This window comes from Pieris rapae, chromosome 5 (genome assembly GCF_905147795.1).
Source record: "Pieris rapae chromosome 5, ilPieRapa1.1, whole genome shotgun sequence".
In the NCBI taxonomy this organism is placed as follows: Eukaryota; Metazoa; Arthropoda; class Insecta; order Lepidoptera; family Pieridae; genus Pieris; species Pieris rapae.
The window spans coordinates 8,496,957-8,524,723 of NC_059513.1; the positions used below are offsets into that span (position 1 = coordinate 8,496,957).

The 27,767-nt window shown below is 31.3% G+C and overlaps 1 protein-coding gene across 1 annotated transcript in view; it reads right to left on the reverse strand.

The window, feature by feature from the left end:
- The window catches only part of LOC111004435 (A disintegrin and metalloproteinase with thrombospondin motifs 7), a 64,026-nt gene that overhangs the window by 12,235 nt on the left and 24,024 nt on the right, over nt 1-27,767 (reverse strand). Inside the window, exons 3-8 of the mRNA XM_022275466.2 lie at nt 22,820-23,039; nt 12,354-12,516; nt 8,595-9,152; nt 8,168-8,344; nt 7,599-7,849; nt 1,724-1,837 (exon numbers count right to left, since the gene is read on the reverse strand). Of these exons, the coding sequence (XP_022131158.2) occupies nt 1,724-1,837; nt 7,599-7,849; nt 8,168-8,344; nt 8,595-9,152; nt 12,354-12,516; nt 22,820-23,039 (1,483 nt within the window). The remainder of the gene's footprint in view (nt 1-1,723; nt 1,838-7,598; nt 7,850-8,167; nt 8,345-8,594; nt 9,153-12,353; nt 12,517-22,819; nt 23,040-27,767) is intronic.

Here is a 27,767-nt window from a genome sequence, read left to right on the forward strand (position 1 = left end):
ATATGTATTTATGTTATTAATTCATATAGAATACTTTTAATTTTAAATGTGTGAATTCTTTGTGCTTATGAGAGAACTTAATATAGAAGTGCCCTTTTTTATGTTAACTAGTCGTCAGAGAAAATATCAAATTGTTGTATATTATTAAAGCATTGGCATCTGTATCCAATACTTAAGCAACTAGGAAGATCACCCATCCAAATGTTTTCCAATCCTCTTCACTATTAACTATGTCGTAAGACATGCGCAATTGTTTTTGTAAATTTCGATAATTTTACTGAGCATTATTTCATGTGAGTAACAATCTATCGTAAAGTTATTCCAAATGAAAGCGAACGTTTAGGCGTATTAATAATGTAAATTACTCTTGTAAAATCAATTCATACCCTGAACACGTTTCGAAACAATGAAAGTTTAATGGATGTAGATAGTAATTGAGATAATGCAGATTATGAATTGTGTTGCAATGTTATAATAGCTTTAATGCATGTTAAAAATTATAAATTGCAGCGATAACGAATAGGAGACAGGCTTGTTGAGTTTTTCACTATTTTGTTATTTTTGCGAAATTATTGTCAAGTAGGTCAGATAGCAGTATACTTATGCCTTGACGCTATTCATCCCCGAGCTTTAGTTCGAACCATGACTGTATATCAATGGATTTTATGTTCGGAATACATGCTGATGTGGTGACAGAAACATCGTGAGAAAATCGGTATGTCCGGGAATAATAGCGTGTCTACACTTACAAAAAGGAAAATTTGTACATAACTTGACCAGGAAAAGGACAGACATCAAGAACGAACCATCTGATAAGTTCTATTGTTTTTCGGTTTGTTTTGTCAGACGACATAAAATATCCTTTACGTAATACGTCTAAGATCAAACAATTGCAACAATAAATCTGCATAGCTAGGTGACGGAGTAATTTCACTTTAACGTTCAATATTTAGATATATAACAACTATCAGAGCTATAAAGATTTAAAGCTGTAATGAATTTTATGAAATTTCGTATGTTTATTAGCGATGCATCGCTTTGATGTTAATAAAACATCTAAATATAATCTTGCGACTGACTCTAATAAATTATTCGAGCTACCAAGTAACATTATATATTTGTATCGCGTTCTCTAGAAAGATCTGTTTTTAGTGTATTTTCATTAACACAAATTATTCTGACAATTAAACAATGTAATTGAAGTGTGACATAGTTAACATATAACAATTAGATATCTCTGATAGGAAAAAAAATAAAACGGTTCAATTGAGTGTGTTCTTATAAATTTTACTTTCCATTTTTTATAACGGACACATTACAGAAAATTAGTCGCGATTATATATTTGTATAGTCTCTTGTATTGAAAAGTTTTCGGAAAAATCGGAAGGTATACTTTTATACATATTAAGGATACAGGAGGAAAATGAACCAGCGGGTACATCGAGTAAAGGGATAACCACCATCCATGGACAACCAACAGGCTAACAAGTGTGTTGACCTTTCAAGGAATGGTACCATGGCAGCTGGTTCCACAAAGAACACTAGTCATTAAATTGAAAGGATGGAATATATGTAAAATTATGTTCCTGAAGTATTCGTTATAATATTATATCAATAAAGTATTCATAGGAGTGTATTTGGCCAATTACTGTGAAGGAAGAAACCTAGAGGACCAATACTGAGAATTATTTGTATTCATTTTACATTTAGGAGGTATACTTACTTATGTCCCAACTCGTGTGTGATGGTGTGAGCGAGCATTATGCCGTTGTCTTCGTTGACAGAACAGCTCCGGTCTGGCTTGCACATGCCCGCCACATGCGCCACACCAAGAGTACTGAAACGTAGATATAAATTACTATATTGAACTTCAAATATCATTTGTATTCATTATAAAGAAATAAAATAATACATGTGACATATTAGATAGACTTTTGTTTCATGTAGACGAACAAACAGTTAATGACTGGAAATCGATACTATGACGTCCGAGTAATAAACAGATGTATGTAAGTTAATATAATGCACCACAATATAATGTAAAATAACCTTAAAATATTTAAAAAGGTATCCCCTTACTCCACTTACGCATTGAGGTTTTACAAGAATATTTAATGTTTGCCAAGCTCCGGTGAGACTTTTAAATTAGAAAAACTATTATTTTTTAAGAATAAATTATTTGTTTCGGAATAAACTTGTAACGATTATTAAAAAAATGTTAGGATTAACTAAACTTAAATAAAGTGGCTATTATATTCTGTATCTATTTGTTTATATGTAAAATAGTTAATGCGTAGATTTCAAAACAATATCTCGTGTCCAATCACGACGTGAATTTATTGCAGATTGAGCGATATGAAGATTAGGATCTTTTTATAAATTATAATAATATCAGTGAGTATCTATTATTTAATGGTTTCCCTAGTGAGGTCTCTATCTTTTACTTCCCTTTACCTTTCATAATAGTAACTGGGGAACATCATTAAAAAAAGTTGATTCCATATTTTTTCATTCAAGGGTTACCGAGCTTATAAAATTATTTTAAGTCGAACAAAATACGTTTATTTACAATATACAATGATTTATTTTTAATCAAAGTTATTTTTGTAAAGAAAAAATAATTTTAATTTGAGCCCATTTCAAATTCAAAGTGTAAGCATTATTGACGTTCAACAAAGCTGAAGCGAAAGCTATTTTAGCATTGTATGATTGTTCCATAGCTAAGTGGATCGCAACGACCAACCAGACAAGCCAGAAATAGTCTGCTAATAATACATGTCTGATTCACGCGGAAACCGTTGAAAAGTAAAATAAATTCTTTATATTATGTAAATAACACTCACGCCTTACGCAACGTGGCTTCAATTTTATTGCCATTTTTTATGTGCCATAAATATTATTTGTAGTAAATATTTTATTTAAATAGGACGAATTTGTCAAAAAATAATTTAGTGAGTACCTATAGTATGCTACTGACCGATTTTCAAACAAGAAGAATGTATACCATTGCTTTTTACTTTCAAATTAGTTACATATGTATGTCTGTGTATCATCGTTGAGATACCGAGTTAGTTTATCAGTGTTATATAGCCTTCGTTATTAAATGATGTATGCAACATAATGACAATTGTTTCAATTTAGATCAGTTACTCCTAAGTTAACCACGTTTTTTATATAGAACAGGGGGCAAACGGGCGGGAGGCTCACCTGCTCACGTTCTAAACAGTAAGTATGCATAATATAACTTGAGCTTTTTTAATGTAAGAAATTTGTCTATAACCAGTCTTTGAAATAGATATTCGGGAATTGGCATTAACTGTACTCATCACTAATTTATTTTACTTATCTAAATATTGTTCTTGAAAAACGTTCTAAACTCAAAAAAAATAAATTTCGTAGCATATGAAATAGTAACTTTTATTTTTTTCGGCTTTTTTCAGTAGATATGGACCACAGAACAACTGGTAACCAAAGAAATAACGCATCTAAGTTTATAAAAAGTATATCCAAATGAAACTTATTATAACAATATATATTTTGAATTACAACGTCTCGATAACGCAAGGGACACCTAATAGTAATGACCACAAGTAATAGTTTAGTTTAAGTGATTGATTTGTCGCAATTCAAGAGCATTTACAAGTAAACATAGCGGTTTATGACAATGTTGCACGCGTTGATGTCTTTTCTAAGAAGCAATGAAATATGAGACACCAAATCGTTGTGCCGATTCATATGGAGGTCAATTGTGTAAATCTTTGACGTCAGTCTGTAAATTGAAAATACAAATATTGAATAAATTCGATGAATGAAAAGTCGCTGGATATTATTCTGATATTGTGGCAGGTCGTTTTCTATAATTGTTTGCTGTCTCAGTTTTTGTCAAGAAGAATCATAATTTGTATAATTACACACTTGAAATAAGAAAAAGTATTAAGCATTTAAATATTCATAAGTAAAAAACGAAAACATTTTTCTTAACATGACACGAGAAACTTTCAAATAAATTAGCTGTAATTTTCCGGTTTTATTATGTAACTTGCAATTTGTCTCGCAATCGCAAAGTAATTACGATTTAATGACATTACATTTTGATTTAACATCTCTTTTGTATAGAATCATAAATCATTCGACTGTCTGATTCGAGCGTTAAATTCACCACAGACTATAAGGACGCGATGACACAACTGTCATCGGTGAAAACATAAATAAACGTCACTTTCATCTTCTAATCTTTTTGGATAGGAAGGATAGCATACATTGCGCAAAGGCTATGTGAGATTTTCAATCGTTCGTTAATGTAATGTTGATTTATAATTTTTTTGTTAAATTCATGTTATAATTATTTAGTATATTTGTTTTTAGATAGATAGATACTTATATATATTGTATTTTGATTATAAAAAATAAGTTTGAATTAGTTAGTCAAGCTATTTAATAAGGAACTACATACGATTATTATTATATATCTTAAACACGTTTTTAATGAAGTTTTTTGTTCATAATAAAACCTTGAAGTAAACTCAACATATTATTATTTAATGGCGGTTGTTTCCTATAGCAAATATAATGCAATGTAAAATATTATGTAATGTTTAAGTAATTCATTTATTAATTACAATTAATGGGGAAAAGATTAAATAATATAGATCTTAAATAACCATTTTTATTATTATTAGAGTTATGATCAAGTGAAGTTAAAATGTAATAAATAAATTAAGAAAATGTATTTTTCTAAAGTGAGTGAATAAAAAATATTGTAATACGAAATATTTATTTGTAAGAAGTTGTTTATTTAATTTATGTTACCAGACGATTGAAATTTAATCTACCAAATTTGCAATAAAATCCACCGTATTTGTGAAACGCCTTCATAAAACACATTAACAAAAGGTGAGATAAGTTGTCGAAACGGCAGCCAGACTGCATGGCGTCGCTCGCCACTCGCGGCCACAGCCCACAACTCAATCGAAAGTCGATAACAATTTATCACTTTAGCTTTATCATTTTAATATCAGATTGTTATGTCACGTGAATTCTCATTGAATGGAAGTCTGAAAGTTGAAAAGCTGATAGGCTTTTCCCGCCGTAAAAAATATTATTCGTTACATTCGATTTATAAATAGAACGTCGGAATCGTAACTTAAATTATAAATATTTTAGTAAAACTAATTTGAGTAAAGTAGATATGTTTATGGAATGGTTACGGTCTACTAAGTATTCGTTAACCCAGATTACGTAGGCGTATACCATACACGTATATTTGCGAGTATTGATGACTGCAATTTTTTGTGCAGTATGCATTATTCATGAACGTCTGAACCCTGCGGCTAACCGTTACAGGCACATTGTCTTGTGATTGCCCCCTTCCGAGAAAATTCGACTACTCGTATGTACCGTTTCGAACATCAAAATTCCGAATCTGCTTTCGATGTTAATATAGACTTGAATAATTTGCTTAAAATAAGTATTGTTTGATAATTTGCTTTTGTAAAAGAGTACCGAGAGTTTTTTACGCCTGCTTTTTTTTTCTGCCTTCACCCTTTGTCTTCTTTGCCGATGAGTAGGGATGCCTACTATTTATTTTAGAATACTTCTTGAATTACTTGACGAAAAACTAACCTTTAGCAAATTTACTTCATTTCAAAAGAAGATTTTAACATTTGCCTATATTTTTAGATTACATAGAGCATTTATCAATAAACACTTATCGGTAGCTAAAGTAAACATAAATGCGTTAGGTTTTTATCCAATATTACATAAGGCCATCTGTTTTGCGTCAGATCCATCCTAGATAGCTTCGTTGTTTAACAGATATAAACGTATTGCGTCTACTGCATCCCAAGTCTTAAATAGTTTGTCTATACAAAATATTTACAGTAATATAAATAAACCAAGTCGGCTATTACTCACCTTGTTAAAAAAATTCTCGTTAGTAACCGATTGATGTCTGAGAGGTGTGGTTACATGTATTTGGCAATAAAATAGTATTTTGTTACTAATTACGTAAACTATATAGGCTTTTGTTAAGTGCTATAAAACATCCTTGGCCTTAATGTCGGTGTTTTTGAAGTGCGTACAAATTTGGCGCGCGCGGTCATGCCGTTATTCGTAAATGCAAAAAAATTTGTAAGCGGAATTCCTACAGATTTTTATGATAACATTTATACCTTAATGATTCTCCAGACCTCAATAAAAATAACATGATATTAAATGAATTAACATAATATTTATTATCGTTGAAGCGACGGTACGTTAATAAGTGTGAAGGCATGACCTTATTTAATATTAGCACTTGTTATGTTAGCATCACGCATTTGCAATAAGCCTGTCAGATGATATAAAGCATGGTGGAAAATGTCGTGTCATTATTGGACTAAAACATATGACTAAAGTGTATAAAGTATAATAGTAGTATAATCATTAAATTGTTCATTATTATATAATGGCTGGCATGCTGATTTGACATGGCTCTTTGTAATTCTGTCATCAAATTTAGGTAGCATATAAAGAAGAGATAATTATCGTTATCAATAAGTATTGTTCGTGTTGTATATGGTATTTTTATTTATTCTAAAAATATGAACAATAAGTTATTTTCTAATAAACAGGAGTAGTGAAGCAGGTGGTAGGTTATAGATTACAGTCGAACACCGAAAGTGTTCTATTTCGGAGTTCGTTACTCACTGCCATTCTACTCAACAAACAGACGCCTGCTTTGCCATTGACCTTGTCTCGATACAAGATTGCAAAAATTATTACGATTATCAATAACTATTAACTATCTGCGTTCGCCAATTTTATTGTGTTTTTTTAAGACGATCGGTTTTGCATCTTTGATTGGTCATTCAAGTTTTGAGACGACAAAAACTAGAGAATTTCTAGTTTTTAAGTTAACAACATAAAAAATAAAATATGTAGTTACGCTGTATTTAGAAACCTAGAAAACTTCCGTCGCTTATTTTGTTAAGTAATTTTACACAATGAAAGATAATAAAATATAACATTACTAACCATTGACAGATAGTTTCAAATTTTGTTCGTTACTCTGTGGCAAGAAATTTGTTTTTCTATTATTTTTTCTTTTGTTTCATAATTTTGTACGAGCAAGAAATTTTATAAAATTAAAACTGTTATAATGTTATGAAGGTAAAAAAGATTGAGTTTTTGAAGAAAAAATGTATATTGAACTTTGTAAGCATTAAAAAGCGAAAAATATTTCAACAATAAGTACAACCGTGACCAAAGTGATAATAATTTAAGCTATTTTATTATGGCATTTAAATAATTCCACACCTATGTTTTATATTTTAGCTTTTTTGGTTACTTTAAAAGTGTTTACTTATAAAGGAAAACCATATTAAGCCGTAAAGTATGATAAAAATGGCTCTGAATTTGGTTTTGATCGTATGTTCGTTTAAAATAAATATTTAAATGTTAACAAAAACTACTATCCATTTTTCCTAGTGGTATTACCCACATTTCGGTAACTGGGCCACATCTAGGTATTTCAATGAGTATCTTGGTGTTTGTGTAGATTTAGAGTATTTAGGATATATAAAATAGAGTTTTTGCCATATATAAAATCATCGACTTACCTACAAGGAGAATCATGTTGACTGCATATGTCTTGTCTAGTCACCAAAATAGCAACATCGTGGTGATGAGGGTCCTTATCATCATTTGGGTTAAGCTGATGTTGCCAACGGCAGAACGAATTCAATGTGGAATCAGCGTTTGTTGTTACTTCCAAGTCTGGTGCGGCTTGCAGTTCTTCTACGAGTATAATTTTAACAACAACGACCTTTATGTAGTTGCCGATTGATGGATCCATGTATAAAGAGGATACCTGTATGATAAAAAAAACTTATACATTATCGTTTTATCGTGTGTATGAATAAAAGTATAAAATACATCAATCGATCTGGTTGTCAAAATATCTGATAATTTCTACATATCGATAATTGTGTTTATTATATCGATTCTAAAAGAAGAAACCCATCTCTTAATTGATCATCTTTATATAAATTGGTGTGTTTCCACAGTTTAATAAAAAAAACAGAAATCATCGGATACACAGAAAAAGAGATAAGATAAATTTTCTCTCCAAGGTTAAAACAGAACATCCGTTCCTTATCTTATCTTTGCTATCATTATATTGTCTTACCATATTCATTATAGTAAGTAGGTACGTTTCCAAGCTTCCCTGTTCGTGAAAATCAGTCATGGACTTGTCGCCTACTAGTAGAACCTCTACGTGGCGTGGTTTGCTAACAGACCTTGTTTTCCGCCTGGTTTGGTTTAATCCCCATCGATTTCGTGATTGATGGTGGGTATGATGTTTCTAAAACAAAACATTAACAAAGTCATCAATCATATCTTTATTAATACGCTAGCAAGCAAATGTTTTTATTCAATTTTGAATTATTATTAGAAGCTACTTTTTTGCTGTTACTGACAGTCTTTCAGTGGATTTTGAAATTAAGGTTGATATACCGTCACCTCTTTTATGCTATACATAATATGCTAAAATATTTAACGTCTATATAATTCCAAATGTTTTTATTATTGTAGATTAAAATTTAAATAATTACCTTGCTAGATTGCTTGCCATTTCGTTGATTTTTGGTTTCCCATTGATACCGAGGTTGCTTGGTTGCGCAATTTTTTGATCTTCGCCTACGTCGTCTTGTACGAATCCTTCGCGGTATCTGTTCAATTCTCTGTTTGTTATGGGTTTTGTTCTTGTAAAGCTCTCTTGACATACTATCTTCAGCAGAAGAGCTCCTGGAGAGGGGCTGTAGGCTTCTTTGTTCCGCTTTTCTAGCTTGTTGTCTTCTATATGCCAAAGGGTCTCGTCGCAACGCCTCCAATCTTCGCCGTCTATCTTCTAAGTACGCTCTTCGTCGTGCGTCCGCAGCCTCTTTCTGGCTTCGTTTTGGGTTAGAGTATCTTTTATTTTCATAATGTTGCCTCATATTATTACTAAAACTTCTACCACCAACCTCTCTCTTTTTTCTATAAAATGATTCCACTTTGTCAACAGCTGATCTCTTAAAGATAATATGGGGTCGCCCCTTAGAACTATCGGTGGGAATTTGATTTGATGGTTCGATCCAATATTCTCCTTGTTCAGTTCGCAAATGCCCCGCCTATAACAAAAAAAAGTGTTTATACATTATTACCATATGTGATTTGTGATCAATAATATTAAAAGCATAGTACTTCTGGGTTAGATTGTATTTAAGTATGATACATTATGTTATCGAGTTGAGAGACCGGCTAGCCTGTATGTCGCCGACCTTGTCAATAAGAAGGCCGTTCGCAAAAACCAGCACCTCTCGGTATTATAGATGTTGGGCGATCAGAGTTCTATTAATGTAGGTGGGTCTTACTCAATAAACACTTAATGAGTTAAGTATGTTAAATTTTTCTATTGATTTATAGATAGTGAACCGAGCAATGTTTCAACATACATTAGAAAAATGAATATTTATTTTATTTACCAACGAAAAAGCGGGAATTCAATTCAGTTAAGTTCAAACCATATACACAGTCTCATCATGAAATACGGACACCATAACTCTCTTACTTTAGTATAGATTAATATTATGAGAGAGAGAGATTAATATTAAGATTATTAATTATATATGTTATACGAATGTATAGGTATAACCAGTCGAAGAAGATCGAAAGTTGATTAATGAAAACTGACATGCGTCTACGCAGCGGCCTCAAGGTAACCAAGTGTAAAGTATATTTAATTACATCGTGTCTATACTTTTTGTTTGACCACCGCCACCTGAACCGGTTACCTCTATTTTAAGGTATAATTTAAATACCGACGTAAATACCTAGGCTTAATGCATTTAGTATATAAAATATCGCATAAAGGATGCCGTAGCAATAATAAAATTGTAAATACATACTTAAACAGTAGTTTATATAATATAATACCAAAGCAACTTATGTATGATCACTGAACTGACAATGATGTTACGGAACAATTCCAGTATTCATTTGTCCGGGTTTCGTTCTCTTTAGAGAAAGAGTACTGATTTATTGTTTGTTGTAAGAAACGGAGGACGTCCATTATACGCTGGAATAAATATTGTCCTTTTAAATAATCAAATAAAAGTTCTGTCTAAATTAACATTGAAAATGATTTTTTATTTGTAAATTGAAAAGGCAATTTACAAATGATGTTTATAAATGAATTCTCGATTATGAGATGTGAGCGTTTTCTTTGACGTTATGTCGTAACTAAGTAGTGATTATCGCGACGATCAGTCGAACCGGTTTACGGGAAGCGTGTAAAATTAAACACAACGTTATACTTATGCGTGTAATCAATTTGTTTATTTTTTATATTAAGATGTAAATTCAAATTGTGAGATAATATGTTGGTTGGTATTTGCATTTTTGTTACCAGTAGAATATTTTTAAACGACATCTTTCGGAAATGAATGATTTACAGTTTCCGTTTTTCTGATTTTAGATAGTATTTCACTGTTCGAGGCTCGGTATAAAAGAAGTGACACATTAGGTGGATAGCAGCGCGTATTATTTGTTAATATTTTCTGTATTAAAATTTAAAATATACTAATACATATACTACGATATTATCAAAATTCTAAAATTCTAGGTAACTCACAACATAAAATTCAGTCTTAACTGCCCAGTAACAAAAATATTTACTTATAAATATATAAATTATACTAAGAAATTTACATTTTTCTGACATAAATGTTACTGCTAAAGAATTATCTCAGTTGAATATTATTTTTTATGGAATGTTATCGCGGGACGAGATCTGATTTTTCTCGCTTAACGTGACTTATAATTATAGCTTCAGATTTTAATGTGCGCTGTGTCATAAATCACTAAGATCAGTGTTTAGTGATTCTCGAACGAGAGGCCCTGCGTTCGCACCCCGACCGACCAACAATCAGGAAAACATCTAATCGTGAGCAAGCCAATATAACCATAAATCGACGGCGTGCGTGAAACACAAAAGGCAGATCACCTATTTGACTATGAAGGGAATCATTCAGGGAACGTATACATGTAAAGCTAATACAATGATTGTATAAATAATAAGATAAATGAGACAAAAGACTTATTTATTAGTTGACTTCACAATATATTTAATCAAAGATAAATGAGACAAAATAATCAAAAGCTAAAAAAGTCATTTCACGGCTTTCTTCATTCAGTAGTGTAAAGGACTTTCTATTTCGTAGCTCAGTTGCATCGTTGTTTTACGAGGGTATGTATCTATTAATCTGACGTGTGTAGGGTCATACATTTTAAATAATTTTTTTTTAATTCTAAGAATTAATTATCAATTATATTTTAACTTTAAGAATTCAAAACCGGAATTTGTATTCTTCTTAATTATAATCATTCTTTCCTTACAGTATGTGGTTAATATTTTTTCCTTTAAATTCGCATTTGTTAAGACTAAAAAAATATAATGTTCTCCGTAATGCTTGTCGGAGACCCATAAATTACTTGTAAAGTTAAAGAACTCATAAGCATACCTATTGTATTAAAAAAATTAACAACAAGTACGGCCAGCAATATAATGTTTATTATATTTTTTATTAAGAATTACATTAAATACATTAATAGCAATTTACCTAGTATCTTAATAGTAATAGTTTTTTTGTTTAGGGCTTGATCGTCCTGAAATGTTTCTTTCTTTCAGATACGTAAATATAATTTTCGCCTATCACGAAACTAAAATATTATTATTATTAGTAGCCTTGTTGCTAACAAGACACCCCCCGATTCAAAATAATAAATGGTCTGTCTTCACTTTTGACCAAAAACTCTTAATCTTTTGTGGCCAGTTGTTATGCTATGATGTAAAAAGAAAGTTAAAACGACGCAAGACTACTTTAGATTGTGTTGTAAATAAAGGATTCTATTTATTTGAGTAGTTCTCACTGTTCCAAAAAGGTTCCTTTTTAGGTCTGGTCCTCAGGTTTCTGTATCTTTTTCATGATCATTTGTTAACCTAATCGGCAAGTAGGTGATCAGCTTTCTGTGCCTGATGCACGCTCTCGACTTTTTGGGTCTAAGGTAAGCCGGTTTTATTACGATGTTTTCCTTCACCATTCAAGCGAATGTTAAATGCGCACATAGAAAAAAGTCCATTGGTGCACAGCCGGGGATTGAACCTACGACCCCAGCCATGAGAGCTGCAAGCTACAACTTCTTGGCCAACGTTGCTCATTGTAAATAGAAAGATAATAAAATATAATATTACCGGTTTTGATTTGAACTTGGCTTTACCAATTTACTAGACACAACGTTTATCATCATTATAACTTAGAGATAAGACTTACAAGTCCATCGCAAGCAGAGATAGCGATCTTCGAGGAAGGTTGTCCCCGTATGGAGCCTGTGTAGTGGCAGGAGGTTGACAATTCGTTTGGCCGCGATCTTATGCGCCCGCGCGTGCTATGCCGCTCGACAATCATCGCTGGTGTGATAAATGCTACTGACGGCCTGTGGACAATAGATAAAGAAACTATGAAATAAAATGTATATTTAACAAGTACTTAAATTAATATTATAACCAAAATTTAGTCATTAAACTTGAGGTTATAACACAAAACTATTTTAATATCTGAAGGGTTTATTAGAACATGATAAATGCATATTAAGATTGAAGATAAATGAAATTGATGACGTTATAAAATAGATATTGTTATATATATTATACTTATATAATCTTGATCTAAGATGTTTATACGAGTAAAAATTTATATAAAAGGTCCTGTGTCAGTGTACCTTTAATAATATTGATTTGTACACATTTGAATACTTGATGCAAACACAGTTATATACGCAGAATATAAAACGTGCAGTAAATCAAATCAAATCTATGAATATATTTAGACCAGACCAATCGTAAAACATGATAATTTTTAGCAGTATAATGCGGTTTTTTATGGAGCAATAAAACTTTAATAAACTTGTACAGATATAGGTCAGAATTGAAATAGCATTTGATTCCAATCAGAGGTTATTGAAATAAGCCGACATTAATTAGAAAGTTCACTGAATATTAATTTACGAAGCAGAACATGCTTTCATTTAGTTATCGTATCGTAAAACTTTATTTCAAATTACTTAAACTATTATTACTACCGATTGCTAATAAAACTATTTGATTTATTTCTTACTAGTTTTAACTCATGACGTTGATGAAGAACTTACACCGTTTGTGGACATAGAAGTTTACAAAAATCTATGTATATGCCAACATGGCTTAGCAGATTAGACGTTATAAATCATTTTATCCAGTTGCAATCAATCTTCAGTAGGTACTTGATTTGTAGCCCTCTACAACAATATAGGATATACGCTCATATGACTATTTTCGATAGCGAGTCACATCTGCCCTTTCGCTTCTAAACAATAATAATATATAATAATATATAAAAAGCAAAAGATAATATTTGAAAAACCTAAGTAAGAAACATTGCTTTTGTGTACAATTTATACAGTAAAGAATTCTGTACACATTTCCACATGCGTAGCCATTAATATTCACAACCGTAATTACACAATATTCAAATATTCGAGCCGGGAATAAACGACGTATTGTTTGTTCCTTTTGTATGCCAACTTCACACCCATAAACATAAATAACCATTGGGTTTTAATTTCAGTACAAACTCGTCGAACTTTGAAAAATGTTTTCTGTGGGCAATAAATTGCTCTTTGAAAGCATATCGTCCAAAGAATCTGTCCTCTATGCTTGAGCACAAAAAGTAGGTTTTCTTAGCAAGAAGATTTATTGAGTGAGCACTCTGTGGGTATTGAGGTCTCGGAATTCATTTAAAGAAAAAGAAAAGGGATATTGAATTGCTTACTTATTATAACGAGGATATTATATTCCAAACATATATTTTATATATTACAATAGGTATTTGTTATTATTTTAGTAGGTACAGTTGAACGTGGAGTATGTTTTTAGCTTCACTTTGTAGTTTTCTTTATTCTAGTAGAATAACACCGAAAAGTCTTTACTTGAAAATATAAAGGAACAACTTTATATTTTTAACAATAACCATAGCTAAATACTTAATTATCACTGTTACTATGCAGATTATTTTAATAACTTGACGTTTCCTTTTTAGAAAAATATCTCAGGTATACTGACCGTTTTCATATTCAGATTAATGTGTCTGTTCGTTAAAAACATGAATTAATAAAAAATACTCATAGGCTTTTAAATACTATTGTTTTCGATTATTTAATCAAGATCCCCCTATATATCCCTTCTCCTCAAGGAGCGCTGAAATTTCTATCTCCATATTAATAATCAAATATTCTCAATTCACACGATAAAATTTAACATATGAAAGGCAGTATTTACAAGTGTGAGTCCAGTGAGATTCTAACACGGAAATATCCTTGGGCAAGTGCGTTCAATCGATAGGCAAACAAATTAAGAGGCCCCTAAATAAACAATATAAAGCTCATTACGGCAATTAACGGAAGCAAATATACTTGCCCCAGAAACGTGTCTATGATTACCAGTTATAACATTAGAGAGAGGAATAATTGTTAGAGTTTTTGAAATTTTACGAAACTGTGTTTTGTTTCGATTGATTCGCTATTTCTTTTCATCAGCGTCAAACGCAACCAGTCCTGAGTTCGAACGCTGGTATCAACGGATTTGATTATATCTACGCAATTAACACTTCTCTGAAAGTTATCTTTATTAGAAATATCTTTCTTTAGTCTGTTACATTAGTTATCTATAGATATAATAAGTATGTAGGTATAAAAACTTTGCGTCTTATTAGGTCCATAAGTCACCTATCCGTTCTTTTCGTCATAGAACCATATCTAATTCAAAAAATAATTTTCAAAAACGTCAAATGCATGGCATTAGTCCAGATTTCCAGCGGTTTTCGGAAGATTTATTTTGAGAAGTGTCTTTGTTGTGGATTTACAAAAAAGAACATTATATTTACCAGAATTGTTTATGTCTAGACTGTTTATGTGTTGCTAAGACATCGTATGGTTGGATGGTTACACAGTCGTAAAATTATTATTATCTCACGTACATATGTACATTGATATACATTTGTCCAGTCCAAGATCGGTTCTAGCGTCATTTCGGTGGGTCAGTTAAAGTTAGTAGAACTTACTCTAAAACCATACATGTTACCATAATTTACCTTAAACGGCTGTCAAGGTCAAGGAGCCTTGTGACGTGTGGTCATGATAGTATGGTCTAATCATGGTCTGATAAGGGGTCTAGTGGGCACCCGATGAGACCCGACTTAATATAAGAGAAGAAATAATAATTTTAAGTCAAGACTATAAAAGAAACAAATTGAATATGTCAAATTTGGCCGAGTCGATTGCTTTATGCTACTTTCTGAAGCTACTGCGATCTGCAGTAATATTTTAATATACACTATAAACAAAGATATGTATAAAAATTGAATTAAAGACCTAACGTCGTAATGACTAAGATTTAATTCTAAATTGAAGTCGTGGCAATCGACTGTAATAAAGGGTTTCCATCGCTTGGTAGTACGATGTTAATGAACATTACAGTCTCATACAACCTTTTTAGGAGTTATTGATAGCACGTGAAGCCAAATATAGTCAACACACGTTACTATTGAAATTATAGTGGTATAAACAAGACAATCGTTTTTGCCTAGTTTGTGTTTAAGTATTTCTAGTTTGCTCTACTAACTGATTTAACAATGCTAAAAAGGAAATTGGAATGCGGGTTGAGCTTGCGATCTTTTATTTTATTGTACTTTTACGAGGCCTTTACTCTCAAGGCATGAGCAGCTCTAATTGAATTCTTACAGCCATATATCCTTTTTAAAAGATGCTTATAATTTATGTGAATAAATTCCAGATAGTTCATACAAGAACTCAACGTGAAAAAAATATTTTTTACTTTAAAAAAAAACTCTTATTAACATTTAACATTTCAATTTACCTATACGCAGGTTAATTTTAAATCAGAAAATTAGCTAATGATTTAATTTTATTCATACATGATTAGGCTTAATTAGAATTATTAAAAAAGATTACAGAAAACTGTTTATAAATTTAGAATACGTGTTTTGACAAGTACAAATAGTTTTTAACGTAAGCTAATTGCTAGTTAAAAACGATTATTTATCTAACCATTAGTTTGTTTTATCTTTTTTTTATCTGAAATTATGTAAAAGTGTTTTATTATAAGACGTCCTACAGCGACAAGAATTAAATAAATAATTAGGCCATTTTCCGTGTACCTACTGAGTATAATGAAATATCTATAATCGATGAACATATGATTATAATATATGACTTGCAAAATTGTATGTTGATGTATGGATGTTGTGTAGGATGATATCGCCCACAAATACTAATTTAAAGTAATTAATCTCTCGTTTCAAAATATTATTAATACTATTAAATGCTTATATAATTAGTAATGTAAAAATTAATTCTTATGTAAATTTAACCAAACGACTTGGCACAAATAACGTGTAACATTAGTGTTGCCAACGAGAAAATTTATTATAAACGATGCCAATTTACTATTAGTTCTACACTGCCATTAACTGGAAACATTTTACTCTTTAACCCATAGTTTAACTGCTTTAGTCAGTTTTGAAAATGACCAAGAACATTACACGCAGAGAATAATTACTATTATCTTAAACTCGATAAGTGTTAAGAACATTTATCGCATGGAAAACTTGCTTTAACAAATTACTTTTTTGTACTTACAAATATATGAGAAAACCTTTAAGGGTTTTTGCCTGAATTTATTTATATAAATTATTTATATATATGAAAATATCAATATTTGAATTTCGAATTATTTTTGTTACGTGCTATTTTCACAGTGTTACGGTTACGGGGATTCAGACTACTTAAAATCTAAAAATATTAGCAACATTTTGTAATTAATTGCACACAGTAAAGGAAAATTGTATCAATTCGCAACACGATGTTTCAGGTTGACCTTCTTTCACAATTTTCTGCATTTACCATTAATTATAAATTACCCATAAATATTCATGTGATGTGTCCGATCATGCGGCGACTTTCAAATTGTCAAGTTTTTGTCCCCGTCATAAAAATGCATGATACACCGTTTACTCGATCAGATAGTCTATCGAGTGAGGTCGTGTCAGACGTGTTTTTTTTCTCAATAATTCAAACTTTTCTCAACCGCTCTATGGTTATTTGTTACACATAATTATATTAAACTTCAACTAAGTTAGCTTTCTAATTCAAGAATAATTCAGTAGCAAAAGAGTGTTTCTCCAGTACCCTAGTTAGAGTCAAGTCAGCACATACGTGTTAAAAAGTATATACTATAAGTTGAAAAAAATATTTTTCATAATTTCTTTGGTCGAAAATTTCTCTCGAATATTAAAACACTGTCTGACTCTTATCAGCGTTGTTGAATTAACAGGATATTTACACAAGTTTAGAGAGTTGAATAATGAGGTCATACCAGACCATGTCTACTTTTTGCATAGAACTATTAAAAGTGCAGACTGTTAAGAAATGCGTACACAAAGTGCATAGTTTCTCAGTAGCGGTGCGTGTTGGTCACTTGAGTTGTGACTTGTGAACGAGTGATAGCATAGCGAGATTTCCAAGAAACGATTGCAGGCGAAAACTGGCTTCCGCGGTACATCTTTGATCTTACTGCAACAGCCGCATAACTCAATGAATCCGATCTAATCTGTCCTTATCTTGGACCTTGACACCTCCGTGCCACAATTGAGGTCGTTTAAATGATTATTGATAGATTGAATTGAGAAATTCCTCTAATATGACCATATAAGACTCTTTATAAGGCAGGCAAGGTTTTCAGTGAGAGACTTTTTATTAAGTAAATATATTGATATAGGTATTCTGTTATATAGGTACAATATTTTTCTACAATAAATAATAATATACAGATTACAAATCAAGGATGTTACATTAAATAAGATATTATTAAATTGTACCATACGCTTTCGTATGATATATATTTATATGTAACGTTATACATATTATGTAAAGTGCCCTGATACAGGTAGAGAAGAGAGGTATGGTTAGGTTTGGTTAGATTGTGACTCTTTTCCAACACACTTTTGAGATACGGAAGTCTTAGCGTTACTTCTTCGTTCTAAGCGTTAACCTTAACTTCTTTGTATATGTAGTTGTGTTAAATGTTATGTATATGTACGTATACAAGATAATATTAAGTATAAAATGTTTCAGTATTACCTAAGTATAAATTATTAACGAGTTCAAATGTCTGGCGTTGATGTAGGTCCAGTATTTAAGTTCGTTGCCCACCAATATTCATGTTTACTGCTAAATTATCAATTAAGAGAACATACAATGATCGCTTGCAATAAAGTATCATGGAAGTTAAACAGTATATTGTGTTATTTATGCGAAGTGAATTATGTTTTTATATCAATAACTTAAAACGATAAAAAAATGTCCAATACTCCATGAAATGAGTAGAATTGAAATTGATATGAAATAGTACAAACCCAAATAAATAAGAAAGTCAGCGTTGTTTAGGTGACTCTAAATGCAGCTTGCACGTTTGATTGGCTAATCTACATTTACAACAAGGCAACGCACTCGCGAGCCCTCTGGCATTGAGAGTGTCCATGGGCGGCGGTATCACTTAACATCAGGTGAGCCTCCTGCCCGTTTGCCCCCTGTTCTATTTAAAAAAAAAATACAAAAAGATTTAAGATAAGTAAATCAGAAATAAAAATAAAACCAATAAATCATTTCGAACCTCGTGAAACTCGCGAATTATAACGTCAAAAGGGTATCCAGAGTTTTATTAATGAACGCTATTCTCGGTACATTAAATTAATAACAGTTTAAAATTTTAAAAGTTTAATGTGTTAAGGGTTAGCCAATCATTTATCAGATTGTCTTCTTTTATTTGTATTGTATATTCGCCAGTTTATGAAGGGAATAAATACTCAAAATGTTTGATGTATAAATATTTTTTATCTTTTAGAAACGTATTATTTTTTATAAGTAGTCCACTGTAGTTAACATATATTTTAGAACATTACCAAGACCTAAATTATTTATTAGAAAGACAAGAAAATTTTATAACATGTGATCTAATAAATAATTAATAGTCAAATAAAGGTTTATTGTTTTAGTTATAAATAGTTAATTATAAAATTAAAAACTGTTAGGCGTTTCGGTGCCGGCCAGATCAATCTATAATAAAGCGAATACAAATATGAAAGTTCTTTTTCCTTAGAAGCCATCATTATAGAAAACAAAGTAGGTAACTATTTTATTTCCGCGTAGGTCTAGGAAATGCGAAAGCCTCACTTAATAATTTGGGGAAGGTATTCTTTGTAGGTCAGACGTGTCCAGTTAATCTAACCACTATGTTGATTTTATCTTTTCGTTTATTGCATTATCTGCAGGAATGCTGTCGGGTCCAGATTAGGAATTCATTATATCTAAGGTTAGAACTCTCTAGGTATTAAATTGTGTAACTCGGGTGGAGTTTTAGAAACTAATGTCTTGTATGTCTATTGTCTATGTCAATAGTAAATTGCGTTTAAATTAAATGAATATTATGACGTTACTTCTACGATATATTCTTCTTCTATATAGAGTATATTTTATATGCCTCTACGACTGTTACGATAATCATTTTTCACAGGCACTGCAAACTAACACAATATGTGAGGCTTATCTGCCCACATATATAAACATATGTACACTGTTGGCACACATGGATATAATTGGTAAGGTTTATAATACATATAGTATGTCGTATTAGTATGTCCTTCCTTCGTCTTATTGAGGTTCTTAACTTTCTTCACGGCCGGTGAATTGCTTTTGTTAAGATATATTTTTAAGAATATCTCTGTGATAAAATATTTCTTAAATGTTTTTGCTAGCAACGGATCAGCGTTCCGCCTCTCATGTTATACGTTATTCTACGTGACTCTATGATAGTGATTAAATCGATATATTTCACTCACTAATCAAATGTTTTAAAAGAAAAATAGTTAACAGCCGGGTTTGAACGCTAAATTTCAAAGCTTAAATCAGTTATGGTAACACTATAATTACAATTACGTGTTATAAGATATTATCTCGCATCTCTATTTCCTAATTATTTATGTGACGAAAATTAAATATCAGTTTATTGCAGGCATCCTAAAATATTGCATCCACCGGATAGAGTTAGCGAATTTCTTAAGAATTAATTCTAGCAAATTCACTAATAGAAATGTTTCACTGTTAAAATGTCTCGAATTAGCTTAGATTTATAGTAACTGTTCACGATACACTATTCACATATACTATAGTCAGTTAGGCGAGTAGCCAACATCTTGTAAGAAATTAATATCTTATAAGAAGAATTTAGTATGAAATGTCCTACATTGTTGGCTTTAAAAGCACAGTAGGATTTAACTTTTATTTATTTTTACGCGAATCTCAGACGGATTTAGTTATGTTTCTCAGAATCTGTTCAATGTTACCGATGCATTCGTCTCAAGGTCTTTTACGATCTATGAAATCTTATTTTACAAATAAATTAGCGGATATTCGATACAATATATATTTTACGAACTGCAACTTTTATTGTACATAAAGCTTCTTTCGTTTTCGTTTTCCAGAGTTAACAAGCATTGTTTTAACTTTTAATCTGTGGACTCCTTATAAAAAAATAATAGAAGTGACATATCTCTTCTACTATTTCTGGTTTGTCTATACGTCAACTTAAATGGTCGATTATTGATAAACGTGTTATTGTTCGCCTATCGAACTAAATGCCAGCTGACACTAATATTATTGAGCAATTTAAATGCTGTATCTTGTAGTAATAGTATTTTCCTTTAAGCATAAGTAATATTTGTAATTGTATTGACATTCTAAACCAAGTCAGAAATGCATAAAATAACTTTTGATCAATGCTGAATCAATTTGTGATGATCGAAATACAGACTCAGAGACTTAGTATATATACAGTTAAATATTATTCAATAGTTTTTTATAAGTTTTATTAATGAATACAATCTTGAGACAAAAATATGACGGATAACCTACTAACAACGTAACACGCCATTTTCTTTAAGTGCAACGAAAGTTGATAGCTATTCCTTTTGAACCAGATAATAGACAAGGCGATAGTTATAAAATATTAGGAATGTAAGCAAAGACTATAAAATAACTTATGATCACGTCTTTTATCAAAGGCCAGTAACATGAGCTGTTAATAATCAGTTGAATGAAAACAATATCATAGATCGTTTGTTAGCGCCGAATGATTTATTATTCCTATTAAAGTTTTATAGAATCCCATTCGTTAACCTTCGTGGGCGTGCGATCAATCGAAAATGATAAGCATCGGAGCTATAAAAAGCATTGCAATTATATCATTTTTATAAACCGGATGAGTTAATATGTATTTTGAATAAAACTTTTTATAAAAGCCAGATTAATACCTAGATAAAATACGATAATAATACAATTTAATATGCATGCGAGTTACCTTTGTAAAATATTAATTCCGATGTGTACATTGTTCTAATGGTTTCGTTTTAATTAAACCTTATTTAAAGATACTTTCAGACAATTGATAAGTTCAAACACTAAAGGTCGTACTTTATGGCAGTATTCTGTTTGTTGGAATCACTTCACTTGAGTCCATCGTCAATCGTTGAATCATCGTTCAGCACGTGTAGTGACTGACTTTTAATTCTGGTAAGTGTCATTTGTTTATGTCTATCATAATAAACACGTATTTGATTCGGTACTTGTATAGATGATAAGATTTTCACTATAAATTAAACAACCGGTTGAAGTACTGCTTAGTAAATACAAATATTAACAATTCTATTATTTAAAAAAAATGTCCGGACAGTAAAATAATTGGAATAAAAGTATATTAATTGAAGTATAAAACTGAAAACGTGTTACTTATATAAATAAATTTATGATAGTTAACGAAGCGTCGTTCCAGAAATACACTCTTTATTCTTTAATTAAGTCGAATTATATTCGCAAATATTAACAAAATAGTGATAAAAAAGATAGCGTCATAACATTTACATTTTCACATGGCCTCACTTATCAGTTGTTAGATAATAGTGCGACAATTGTGATATATTATATGTTATCAACATATACCGGTCACTGATCTCACAGATTTAAGAGGAATTATCGAAACTGATACGTGCTATCGTTGCAATATTATCTCGAAACATAATATGATTGTATCAATGCACTTTATCCTTCAATAAGCATGACTCCACGTAACTGTCTAAAGTATTTAGTACTGAATTGTATCTGAGTTACACAACTTTAGATACTATAAATTCGACATGACTGTTCTAATAAGGTTTCTCGTTGCTAGGAATTACGATTTGATTTTCCCAAAATGATAACAAATTACCTACCACCTATAATAGTAAAGTGACGTTGAAGAGACTGCACATTTGCTATAGATAGTTGTATAGAAAGCATATGGAAAGACATGTTAAATTGTGTATATAAAAGTTAGTCCAGTCAAGTTGCTACAAAAATTTAGGGAGTTTATAAAAATCTATGTAATCCGGTAAAATAAATACATTTTTATAATACATGCATTTTTAACTAGATTTTATATAGATAAAACAATACTATTATTGTCGGTAACATTGTTTAAATTGATGACGTACAAAATATTTGACTTGCGTTGAATACAGTATTAAGGCAGGCAGTACACGAGTGAAAGCTGCCTGTACTGCAAAATCCTGCCATAGATAAAAATTATTTCTCTTACCTAAGGTCCAGCCTCAGTTCCCGTCCACCAAGTGTAAGGTTGTAATGCACCGCATGGGGTAGGTTATGGTCCAAGCCCTGAAGGTCGCGTCGTGCGCGAATGTGCCCATGCGCATGTGAGTGATCAAGGATATGGGAGACCAGCTCACCATCCTGGCTCACCTTTACGGGGGTCACCACCTCCACAGCTGATGTATCCAGGTGTTTGTGGGAGTAGATACCTGGAAAAAAAAAGAGCTGGAGGTTTATGATCTTAGTTAATTTAACGTCTATGGGTAACCACATAGTAACTTTTGGATACGTAGGTAGTTCAAACGAAAATTACATTTATTTTTTAAAACAAATAAATTAAAACAAATTTGTTTATGTAATATGTAATTTGTATAATGCTTATTTAATAAAATTAAAATCAGAAATGTATGTCACCTAATATTGTACATGACAGGGCTTTCCAAGAAAAGCGGATAACATAGAAAAATATGACACATTAAGTGCTGATATTTGTCTAATGCTTAGTGGGTGATTGTGCAAGTGATCACTCCATCTATGTAATTTGATGCTTTTAGGCAATGTTGCATATTATTTATATATGAAGGCAGAACGACAGGTTTTCTATAGTGCCTGTTTATTTTCTAATAGTAGGTAATCTAATCGTTTTCTAGCACTCAAGTTTTTGTAAAGTATTTTGGTAAACATTTTCGTATAAAATATATCAATGATTAATGTCTTAAAAGTATAAAATTAAATCCTTAATAATATTTTTAAATCTTAATCAAAACGGCAGCTGATGTTACTAAATTGAACACACAAAAAAGTGTCTATGTCATATTATATAAAAATATTCACATTTTTTATTTATTTAATAACCTGTAATTAATAACTTCAATTATTATTAGTGTGTGGAACTAACTTAAGATATATTATATTTATGTAATATGGCAACTGGTCATCTGATCTTAAATGATTTCGCCGCCCATGGACCTGACATTGCCGTATTTACACGTACACAATTTGTGTTTCACGTATCCAGAATGAATTTATATTATTTTTTGAATTTCGAATTGCTTGAATCAAAAATTATCCTTTGCAAGCTAAGTACCAGAGTATAATTAGAAAGAAACGTACTTTGGTAGTCTATTAAAGCTTAATAAATTTGCATAGAATAAAAAATAAACCTTGAAGAAGGTCAATCCTAGAAAAACTTATTTTCTGCTATAAACAGTTAAAGGTTAAATTCTAGACCTTGATTTTATACACATTTTAATAGGGCAATTAAGAAGTACATAAAATGGTATTTCGTTGGCTCATTATAAGCTAAATTTGTTTTGCTACACCAGTAGTACATGCATTGGTTTGGAGATAACAAAAATACATTTCAGTATAGTTGCCACAGAATATGTTGATGTTGACGAAATACATATATGACATGCGTGAGTTACAGTTCGCCAAGTGTTTGATTATCCTAATTGAAATTATAAACCCGTTTTGTGAAAATAAAAAAATATTATTTTCGCATTCAACACGACTTAAATTTTATTTTAATACAATTTGTTCTTAAGACTAAATCGACTTTTATTAAACTTCCAAGTATCCTAATGAACCGAAATCCTGTTTAAATGCGTTCCTGCAATATGGGCCGGGAATAAGCAGTCTGACACGCTCCACAGAGTAAAAAGTGAATTAATTACGTATGTAGTGTAGTCAGGGGTTAATAAAACAATGAATGTCAACTTCGCAATCGTTATGAATACTAAGAGCGTTGTGAGGGTCAATGTCGAGGCTTGTATATTAGATCACTGTTAAGAAAATTATGGATTTATTACGAAATTGATTGAATTTCAGTGACGTTTTACACAGAATCTCTTGATAGCGCCATTTATCTGGGTGATATTCAATTTTTTTATCTTTTAGCAATTTTATGTTTGAACGGGATTATAAGTAGATAATTTCTCTCTGTAAATGGATTCTCATTTTATCAGATATCCGGATTTTGGCTCTTACGAAAAACTGTTCTGCCTATGAGAACAGAACAGTTAATATTTAATATGTAAAACATATATTCTATTACTACCGCAAGAAACATTAACATCCGTTATCTAGTTTTTGACTGAAAGATTTGCAAACATTCAACCATCCAATCAATTGATTGTACTAAATAATAAATAGATTTTTGGAATAGTGAACGGCATATATATTTATTAAAAGTATCTTTGCCACAAATTTTAAGAAACACATAATACATGTTAGCTGAAGGGCTGACAGGCCGTCGTCTGATCTCATATTACACAAAGAAAAGTCTATAGAAAGTATTCGTATTTCGTCTCACGGTCTTTTAACCGTGACACAAAATACTTAAGGAATTTAGGCGCCAACCATTGTAACTGATACATCGGTATTCGTTCTGCTTCTTTTATCATAGATTCTTACAATTTTAAACTGGGCTGGACAATTTCCTAAGAAATAGGTGCGATTGTCTAGTCAGCACACGCGCTAGACACTCGATACTCGGTAACTAGCGAGAGATGGCCACACAGGTATCGATATTGGCCGCGAACCAGTCTACAAGAAAACAACAACCCAATAACTCTTTAAACGTCTGTTTTATACAATTACGCGGTCGGTGCACTACAAAACGAAGTATCATATGCTTTGCCAAATTACAAAAAAATAACAATGGAATTCTCTACGAAATTGTAGGTGTAACAAACTCATCTACCAAATGCGTTTGGCATCTTGCTGTGTCTTAAAAAAAACATTAAGAGGTTTCGGGGTAATGATGATATCTCTAAATCGTAATGAGATTAGTTTGGGGTGGCGTGGGCTGTTTAGCTTGGGCGTTTGCATCAATTATTGTCTATTACTTGGTGCCGCCCCCCGCCGATCGGGATCCAGTTTGGAACGCCGGCCGTGGGTGGACGTTTATAACAAAAACATAGACATGCGATATACATTTCACTTACAGCGATACAAACACGTTAATTATACTTGTTCCTACTGTGCGAATAGATACTGAGTATAAACTATGCATTTGATTAACGGATTTATGCTTAATTAAGACTTGTCGTTGATGTGACTTTCAGATTACGTTTTGATGTCCTTGGTTAGCTCATTATCTGTTATCACAGTCACACATTTGACAGGTGATTTTGCTGAATGCATAAACATGAATTATTTCATAGACATTGGTTTTGTAGATTAATTGTTACGTACATTACATTAAACCTCCCAGTTTATCCAACCAAGACCTAATTTGGTCTTCATAAATAGTTATTTACCTACTGTAAACTCTGGTCACCTCTTTGTTACCGCTCCATCACAATTAGCTCCCGACATGGAAAATTACGACCGGACAGAGGTAACACGAAAATATACTTGCTATAAATCGTTCGCCAGAAAGATACCTACTTCGTCTTCTAGAGATAAAAACAGTTACATCATGGACTGTATAATATAATCGGAGTAAGTAAACTAAGGAATTAAGTTTCGTGTGACAAGAACAAATTAATTTCCGAGCTACACGATATGATGCGTAACTATTTGCCTTCGTAACTACTTTGTTTTGACTTCTTATAAGACTAGAACTTTTAATATTTATTTCATATTTTATGTTTCAAACGTACATGTATTGGTTGTTTTTACACTATAGTGACTCCATATGATATTATATTTTAATTTAATACTTATTTCTGAACGATAAATTTGTAACTAACTGTAGGATAAGTATTGTATTATCTGTATGCGCGCGTGGCCTATGACAACTGACAGATTTACGTCACGCAGTACGTCACTGACCAAGATTCACTTTTCTCCGCAAAAAAGATAAGATTTTGTAAGCTAATATTGAGTTTATAAGATAAGAAATCCAGATCGTTATACTTTACACTTTCAAGATAAGTTCGGTCTATTATTATGTACTTAGTGCTCTGAGAACACCTAGCGCCATTTTCTCTAATGATTTAAAAACTTTGAATACTTAAAAAATCTGAGTCAGCACAAGTTTAAATTCTGTATATTACCTTTGTATAATATTTTCAGTTATTGATGCAGTGACAAAAACATTTTTACATTGACGACGGCAAAGTTGAATGACCAAGCAATATTGTCGCTAATTCATTAATATTTGTTTTTCAACGGTTGATTACTGGGTTTATGCATTGTGTATGCTTGGCCCACTCCTATTCTATTTTTATACATTATAGGTACTAAGAATAGACCGCATCGCTGCTGGGCGCGTAAATGAGCCTACATAACTGAGCAATCATTGGAGCTAATTCCGATATTCTCTAAACTAGACTAGGGAATTAAAATGATTTCAGTAGTAGTTAATTTTGAATTATTCAATAAACATTTTGATTGTTTTGTTTTAGCAAGCAACGAACATTTTTAACAATTCATATCTTAACATTTAACCTATTGCCAAATTGTATTTATTTGATTAAAGGTATTATTAAAATCGTATACATATAATATATCTAATAAATCAGGATTTTATTAAAATAATTAGCATTTTTTGCATAATGTCAAAAATCTAAATAGAAATTAAAATACTGTTACTTAATATAAATAAAAAATAAAGCAAGAACACGAATCTTAATGAGAACATTATTAAATATAAAAAGTTTAGTTATTTATTATACTTCTTACTATAAATACCTGATGCAGAAGGCATGAAACACTATTTTATTTTACTTGACAGTTTTAGGAAAATTTAACATTGATACCGTCTTAATTAATTATGTGGGTTAAGCACCTTATTATCATTCAATGAACTCTTGTATAGGTGTCATAAATATCAGGTTAGGTCTTATTATTTTAAGGCCGTTTATTACGAGAATCTTAAGTATATTATATTTATATAATATATTTGAGCATTTGTCTAAATTCGGGTTGCTATTCGACTCAGACGTGTCGCTCATCTCCTTTAACTCCCATACTCAATTCTTTCAATT